The sequence below is a fragment of the Diadema setosum genome, chromosome 7 (genome assembly GCF_964275005.1).
Source record: "Diadema setosum chromosome 7, eeDiaSeto1, whole genome shotgun sequence".
Taxonomy (NCBI): Eukaryota; Metazoa; Echinodermata; class Echinoidea; order Diadematoida; family Diadematidae; genus Diadema; species Diadema setosum.
This window is the reverse complement of record NC_092691.1, coordinates 3,877,136-3,886,089: the sequence shown is the minus strand read 5'-3', so window position 1 is coordinate 3,886,089 and position 8,954 is coordinate 3,877,136. Positions and strand designations below refer to the sequence as shown.

Below are 8,954 nucleotides of genomic sequence, written 5' to 3'. Positions count from 1 at the left end.
TGTTATATCACATGCAAATCATTTTGCCTATTCCCAGCACTGTGTATTATAATGAAAGAGCTGGAGTGGCGATGTAACATACTCTTACGATGAAAGTGATGTGCAGCTCCGATTAAGTCATCCATGCGGCGACACTTCCACCGCCACAGCTCTCCTCCCTTAGTCCCATATGCGTTATTTCTAGTTATCAAAATGTACTTACGAGGCGAAGGTGTTTTAACTAAGGCATGGTCCTAACTACAGATAACTGCGACCAGCCCGAACGCGATAACTGTGTCAAGGAGCGCCCTCCCCCATCCATAGCCCTAACGTTGAAGTGTTGCTATTTGCTTTCTGTGTGAATCTTGAATCTTGAAATGATAATCCCTGTAGCAGCTCGTCGAAGCTAAACTGGGATGGGCTGTGCGATGACGACGTTGGCCGACGGTGCTTGAAGTGCTATTATACAGATGCAACTATTTACAATAAAATGTCATGTGCGTGCAAATAAAAATCAGGCTGCCAGGCTTACAGCATTTTGGACCCTACTGGAGGCTGCAACCTTCTGAGAATTGGTATGGCAGCCTTCTGGAAGGTGTCAACAGTAGGTGCAGTGACAACGTTGCTTGGTAGGTGGTTCCAGATCCATACAGTACGTGGATAGAAGGAATATTTGTATGGGTCAATTGAGGCATCTGGTATCATGTATTTGAGCTGGTGGTCATGTCTGCCAATGTAAGGGGCTGGAAAGATGGAGGGCGGAAGTGATATGTTGACAAGGTTGTAGTGGACTTTGTAGAACATGGTGCATTGTGCTGTGAGGCGTCGTGTGTGCAGTGTGTCCCATTCCAGTTTGGATACAAGGGATGTAGAGGAAGTACCCCATCTGTAATCATAGTGAACAGAATAGAATGGAAGTTTAAAACTCTGTTTGCGTTTATAGCTGTGTTGTGACTGGTCGCAAATAAGTAGGTTCTAGACTAGAGTTTCTAGAGTTTCTAACATTAGAGAAGTTTTCTACCAGTGGAATTAGTTCTCACTTCTAACATGTTTACAAGGTATGGACTATGGACTGGTATTCAATACCTATGCAGCCCTACAGTGTAACCGCATCAGCAACCCCAACACTGGTTAACAGCGCCCTGCGCTGGGGTTCGGTATTGCCAGGGAGCACCTCCCTGATCAGTCATATTGCCGTACCCATCATGTAAATGACAAAGATTTTGTAACCTAAGCTGTGTATGTAGATCTACAATACATCTGCAGTAGAGATTATACTTGTACTCAAACTCTGTGTCCTTGGATCAATGATTGTTTCATACAAAAAAAAAAAACATTACAAAAATAAATCTGCCTTTATCCCTGAACAACTCACATCTGGAAACAGTTACCAGCTACAGCAGTTACTGCCTCAACACTTGCTGCTTTTCAGGATCGGCAGGAATCTTTCGGTCATGTCCTCAGATGTTTAAACCTCTTGTCAGTGTAGGTATGAGAGGGAAGTGGTTCAAGAAATACCTCACCAAGACTAGAATTTTGTTCATTGTGCTCTCTTTGTTTCAAGTTTAAATCCTCCATCTATCATCTACTTTGTACATTAGGTTCTGGTTCTGGTTCTGGTTGTATACTGCAAACAATGCCCTGATGGGCTATCACGGTGCAGTGGTCAAGGACATTTCCAGCAGCAACAATTAAATTTTGAAGTGAGCTTTTTTTATATTGGATAGGTCTGCTTTAAACTTGTCAAGGTTGTGGGCGTCTTCACACTATCTGGTAGTAGGTTCCACTCTGGAATACTGCGAGCGTAGGGGGAATACTTGAGACAATCCTTACTAAATTCAGGCCTCTCATAGGAAAATCCTCCATGAAGCCGACGAGTATGGTAGTTTCCTTTGTGGATAAATTTCTCTACGTTGTTTGGGATCAGTCCATGGATTTCTTTATAGATGGTTGTAAGTCTAACTCTAGTACGACGGTCTTCAAGGGTCTCCCATCCGAGTCTTTGGACCAGGGAAGACAAGCTGGTTTCTACGTTGTAATTGCTGGTTACAAATCATGCAACTCTTTTTTGAATTTTTTCATTTGATGATATGTGTACCTTGTGGTAGGGATCCCAGATTGCATTGCAGTATTCCAGTCTTGGGCGTACCAGTGATTTATAAGCCATTGACTTGACTTCAGGAGGACAGCAGTAGATGTTTCTTCATACTGTAGAAGCCCCAACATAGTATTTGCCTTGTTACATACATTTGTATGGACATGGGCAAGATAAGAACATGGACAAGAATTAATGCAAAAATGTTTTGGCCCAGTTTCATGAATGGTATGGCATTCATCCATGGATTGATCGTTGGACAGTGTCTTAATTGTCCAACACTGCATACTTTCCCTTACATATAATTCACCAGATTTGCTTTAACATTGTCTCTTTTTGTGATTGTTCCATTGCAGGACTAAACAAAACCTGTCAGGCTACAGTGAAGGGTATGCCATTTCCATCCTCATGAGTTAGTTCAGCCTCGCTCATAATTATGGCAACTTCCAGACAAGAGACTCCTGGGGGCCCCTACCAGTATCCTGTGCAGTCTTTTGACGAATGGATTGAAAGGGAGAGAAAAGGGGTGAGTATGTCAATGGTATTGTAAAACATGATATGTTCGCGGCATGAATTTTTCGCAAATTGGAGCCGATTGCCTTTTTTTGAGGCATGAAATTTTCGCAAACTGCCGCTGGCATTCAGTGCATATAGTGTGTACAAGAACTTTTGCGTGCATTCTAATTTCGTGAATCTTGGCGCTCGTTTTACAGTATCTCTACGTGGTCCAGTTAAAAAGGTATAATTTCATACCACTGTACATACTTGAGCATTTGAATGACTACCAGACACTTTAATGTCAGCACTTGCAGGGTTCTCCCTCATTGGATACACTTTGAAAAAGTTATATTCTGCAATAATCTTTCAGGAGTGAAGGAGACAGATTGTCGTAAAGGAGAAGACACGAAAACAGAAATATTCTGTGTAACATCACCAGATTATGTATCTGGGATAGGACATTCAAGTATAATGCAGAATTTTAACAAGATGTACAATTGTACCTGTGTAGTGGTAGAATGGGGATAAGTTTATTGGTGGTAAAGCAATTTTCCAGAACTTAAATTTAAGTTTGTTTGAGCTCAAATGTATTCTAACCTTTAAACAAACTCTCTCAGGAAGTCACTTAGTTTGTAGGCCAAATTCAAAGACAAGGTCATTTCAGAGACCTCTGTCTGTTAACCCCGTTGAGGACGAGTCCTGAGTACACTCAGGTAGGTGTCTACTGGAAATGCATGTTGTAGCGAAATCAGTCCGTCCTCAGCAGGTTAAATATTCTTCCTTCAAACAGCACAAATCTCCCTTGTATTCAAATACAAGGTGTATATATAATTTGTAATAATAATAATAATAATAGCTGGTTTTTATATAGCGCATTTCACACACTTCAGGGTTTCAATGCGCTTTACAGACTATTATTACCCCGGTCACTGGATACATTATCAACCAGCACTAACAGTGCTCATTCTCCACTCCCTGGGGAGCATTCCAGCCAGTCGCAGCCATTTTTACAGGCGCGCACATGCTTATCAACCAACATAAGCTTTCTCATCCTACCGGGTACCCATTTATACTCCTGGGTGGAGAGCAGCAATGTGGATAAAGTGCCTTGCTGAAGGGCAAACGTGTCGGGCTTGGCATGGGCTCGAACCCACGAACCATACCACGCTCATGTCGTTCACAGATGAGCGCTCTTATCCACTCAGCCACGACACCTCCATGTCAATGTTTTTGTGTTCAAATACATGATTTTTTTTGCAAGTGTATCGTTTTTCCATCATGGCTTGTCACTATGAGCCAACAAAGCTGTAATGAGCAAATTATCAACCTCCCTGCACAAGCAGCATAATGGTCTCCAAGTTGATTGTGGTCTCTGACCAGGAGGAGGAAGAAGTGTAGGCTCTCTTTTGCATATCAGTAATATCATCATTATGTTCACACTTTTACCCATTTGGGATGAGCTGATTTTGATTACATAGACACCTGCGACAGTATACATGCAACTAGACTTCAGTAGGTTAAACGCTCAAAACCATCAAGAGAAGTGGCTAGAAACGTTCTCTTTGTAAACCAACCCTTCTTGACCCTAGATGGATTGGCCCATACTGGAGGCAGACAAGACGATGTGGGATCTATCCAAAGAGAAAGGACTCCTTGGAACTCATGAGGACATCACAGAGGCTCTTGCCCAATATGCCTGTATCCTTTACGCCATTATTTACAATAATGTACATGATGAAGTTGATAGTGAACAATTCTCTATTTGAAATGATTCTCAAATGCAGTCAACCTTGCCTTAGTCGACCTTGTACAAGTAAAACAAAAGAGATGGCTAGATACAAACATTCTGTTGTGTAAAGAAGAAATTTGTACAGAAAGTCAAAGGGGTTTCTCTGATCGCTTTGGATTTGACTTGGGCAAGGTTGACTAACTGCATTTTGAGATTTTCAGTTGTAGAAATAGCATTCTCAGCTGATCTCAAGAAGCTTCAATTCCCTTGACACTGAAGACAGCCTTCCCCATTCACATTCTGGATGATCTCGAGACAAAGATTGACCGACTTCAAGAAAGGCTGGATGACTACGCAGTCCAGGTGGTGACCGAGGATGGAAGGTCATCTAGGCTGCAGAATGAACTTTTCCATTCTCCAGCGACAGGTAATGCAGACTGAGAAATGATACTACAGCTGTATTTTGTTCACTTTTCTTTTCATTTTGCAAGCAAAATTTATTAGAGTAAAGCAGATTTGCTCAGAGCAGATGTCTAGCATTTTTTCCTATGTGGTTATGAATGTTTATGTATATCTCAAAACACAGACATCTGAATACTTGATATATATACAGTATTACAGAAGACTGATTGTTTCTTGTAGATATCTTACCCATCTGAAGGCAATGATTATAATTAAGATGCAGTATCATGCACTCTTTGTGTAATATTTATATTTTCTGATTCAACTGACAAGAACTCAGTTGTAATATCAAGATTCATTGCCAGTGATACAGCAATAACATCTTTTGAAAAAAAAATCATAGCTTTTCGTTTGTTTTATAGTTTACATTCTATTCCAAACTCAGACTTGAGGTAAAAGGAAGTTGAATTTTGATACAGATCATCTTGGAATGGAATGATAATAAATCATTAGCATTAAATATCAACCTGGATTCCTTTTCTTTACTTCAGAAAGAATATTATGGACTGTGCTCTTTTGCATTGTACTTACAAAACTTATATCGATACATTTTTCCATAAATTTTTAAAGAACAAAATGAATAAAATTTACAAACTAACAAATGACTGTCATGTTACCCCTAACATTCACCCACATATAAAGGGATTAACTCATCATTGCAACTAATTTCTTCCTACCTATGAGTCTAGAATTGGTGTTCCATATTAAAGTCTTACTTCCAATACACACATGTTGGATGTGGGAAGCCTCAGTTCTGTAAGAGAGTACATTCTTTAGTGACATCAAAGTTATATTGCATGTTGCATGCATATTATCATCATGCTGTTTCGCGTTGATTCTAATCCAATAATATTTGCTCTTCAATTGCTGCTCATCCTTTCATGTAATCAGGACCAGTTGTGTTCAAACCAGGTATGTGATCACGAGTGAGTAGATGTAGATTTGCACGATGAAAGCTTCCACTTTGTTTCCCTCACTGCCCTTTGCACTCTACGGAATATTGTGACAAAATGCACCACAGCACTTTTATTTTTCTTCCACTGGCTTGCATTGTACACCCCACAACCCTCTGTACATTTGTGCGTCAGTCTGTATCATTTTCTTTAGTGGCAAACTTGCATATCTTATAGTCACAAGGTAAGAGATTTATCATAAAAACATTTCATGCATGAATGTCCTATCTTTTTCTTACTTCTGAAATTTCCATTTCCATAATCACCATAAGAAGAATTGATCTGATGCAAGGTATAAACTATGTACAAAATTGCAAGCTGCATAATGCATCATATAGACTGAATATGTACTCAAAAAAAACATGTACAGAGATATCATAAAGCTTGGCTGTAGTATTTTCATAATGGCCTGAAAGGCAACAAATACTCTTTGAGTGACATATTTACAACAGAAATGTGCAAGTCTGAAAACTACTGTAAGAATCTGGTAAAAGTTCTATCATAATGTCATACACCATACACCATACACATAGCTTCAACTCAAGTCACTGTTAAAGTCCCCTCCTTCTGTGTGTATGAACCCTTCCAATCTCACCAAAGCTGCCACCATTACATCATAGTATTTTGAAGTTCAAGGCATCTACTTTCCTTTCTTTCTGTTTTTTTTTTTTCTTTAAAGTATGGTGAACGAGAAAAAAAGGACGATAATCATAAACAAGGTGATTTATACATTTCTGGAAAGCTTACATCTCTAGGAATATCAATAATTGACTTTCAGAAGGTAAAAACGTCTCCAGAACGATGGAGAGATGGTGTTTTGAGACTCTTTTTAGACCACCAGAACCCGATCTGACGGCGAAATTTTGGTGACCAAAATTATGACGTCACGAAATGTGCGCTGTGCTACCACTCCATCCACACAGTGGGCTCTGTCTATGGAGGGCTGTTGTGAACGTGGTTCGTTTGGGGCATACGTATGGAGAGGCAGTGTGCCCGTTTCCATGTACGCCCCAAACGAGTTGTGTCCGCGGCGGCCTTCCATATCCGTCGCCTCTCCCTCGCTTCTTCTACCACTCCGACTTTGCCACTGTCACTATCAGTGTCATTGTCACTGTCATCACTAAATTCACTCTCGATGTCAAACTCGAAGTCTTTCCGTACAATATAAGGTAACAATTGGACGTTTTAATGTCTCAGCCGAGAAAGCAGAGGCGACTAAATACAGGTCAGATATTGCATCCGCTCGCCACGAAATACGTGCTTTATGAACGGCGGCCTCGATATCCCGCTGCACTCGTAAAGGGTTTTGTTCATTTCGTGACGTCATATTTTAGGGCTCGAAAAAGACGGCTGTTCCGGAGCGAATATCGGTGAAGCAAATCAGTCAGTTTAAACTCACGATTTCTCAGTGGGGCGAATATCTTTTAATAAGTCACATTAAAAATCTTTTTTAGGAGACATTTCCCTCTGCTTTGACACCTTCTCTTATATGATTTTCTTGATTTTAATGTCTCGTTCACCATACTTTAAATCTAAGAAAAAAAACACACACATTGCCAGAAATACTTTTTGACATCCAGTCAAATCACATAGTTGTGTATTTTGTTTGCACGTATGACCTTGGGACATCTTTATCAGAGTGATGTGCCAAGTGACCTATTGATTAACATTTGATTGATTGATGGATGGATGGATGGATGAATGAATGGTTGATTGATTGATTTTACACATGTCTTGTAGGCACAAGAGTGAAGTTGAATCTTTATCACTTTCATGTGATGCTACCCAAGAAACTGATCTCATTTACCACGCTCCCCCACTACTTGATTTGGATATGCAGAAACAAACAGTAAATAGATGACCTGTAAAATCAACAAAGAGAAAATATGATGGATTTTTTGTTTCTTGGAGAACTGTTCCATTTGCAAGTGCATGTATTTTTTTTTAAAAATCATTGTCGGAGTAGATGCTGTTGTGTTCTTTTTGTAGTTTTCTTTGCAATTGAGCAAAGTCTTTAGTCTCCACATTGCTGCCTTTCGTCTGATGCTGATTTGATGTTTCATTTCTAAGTGAAAGGTAGTCAATATTACTATTTTATGCAACAAAAATGTAATGAAGAATTAGCGGTAAGACATCAATTTGTTTAATGCATGCAAGACATGATTGCATTATATGTGTGGAATTTCTGTCTCTGTATTGGACATCAATATTTCATGCATAATTCCATCATTAAAGGGGCTGTACAGAACTGGTCAAGGTGCGGATTCATGCTTTGAACATTCCTAAGTGAGATAATGAGAAACCTCCTATGAAATATGAAAGAGCATGCAATTTTAAGAAGAATTCAACGTTTATTTGATGAAAATCGGCTGCCAAATGGCTGAGATATCCCAAAAAGTACTTATAATAAAAGGCGACATGCCACAACTTTATTAGGATCTCTTTGTTTCACCTTGTTTTTGGATATCTCAGCCATTTCAAAACTGATTTTCATCGAATAAACTTTGGGTACCCCTTCAGAACCAAATGCTCTTTGACATCCCATAGAGTGGTTTCTGAATGTCTCGCAAAAGGTTAAAAGCTAAATCCTCACCTCGACCAGAACTGTACACACCCTTTAATTGCTTTTTGATATAAAACCATACAAACTTATGTCTTGTCAGTCAATAATGGAAAAAAAAAATCAAATGACGGGTCTTTTGATTTACTTGAATAGCATTTTGTGTGTGAAAGAAAGAAAAGAGAGAAATTTGGGGTTTTTTTTTTTTTCCCCCACAAAGTGCAGATCTACTGAGCAGTGTCCTTACAATACACATCAAAGTATGAAGATGATACAAAGTTACCATTCGAATCACTCTTCACATTGATACCTGTTGAGGACGAGTCCAGAGTATACTCAGGCAGGTGTGTATGGGAAATGCGTGTTGTAACAAATCAGCCAGTCCTCAACGGGTTAAAACAAAAACACACTAGTATACCCCATACATGGAGGTGGTACACAATTTTGATGTGATACAATTTCATCTTACTTTAATGATTTTCCTTTTTCGTGTTATTGTTTTTGTTCATCCTCCCTTCATCATTTTTTCCCTTTGATCATGAAAAACAGTCATGCAGCGAGCTGCTAATAGCGACATGGTGAAAGCGCACCGCGTGCAGGAGAAAGACAATAACACTGAACTCCGGGCACTGATCCTTGGTAGCAAGGCCAGGAGTATGGAGGTACGTCACCAGCGAT

The 8,954-nt window shown here is 39.6% G+C and overlaps 1 protein-coding gene across 1 annotated transcript in view; it reads left to right on the top strand.

Moving 5' to 3' along the window:
• Positions 1 to 2,466: 2,466 nt before the first annotated feature.
• Positions 2,467 to 8,954, top strand: part of LOC140230849 (protein FAM227B-like) — a 28,038-nt gene continuing 21,550 nt past the window's right edge. Inside the window, exons 1-5 of the mRNA XM_072310996.1 lie at positions 2,467 to 2,600; positions 4,162 to 4,270; positions 4,585 to 4,728; positions 5,655 to 5,675; positions 8,826 to 8,938. Of these exons, the coding sequence (XP_072167097.1) occupies positions 2,511 to 2,600; positions 4,162 to 4,270; positions 4,585 to 4,728; positions 5,655 to 5,675; positions 8,826 to 8,938 (477 nt within the window). The 5' untranslated portion in view covers positions 2,467 to 2,510. The remainder of the gene's footprint in view (positions 2,601 to 4,161; positions 4,271 to 4,584; positions 4,729 to 5,654; positions 5,676 to 8,825; positions 8,939 to 8,954) is intronic.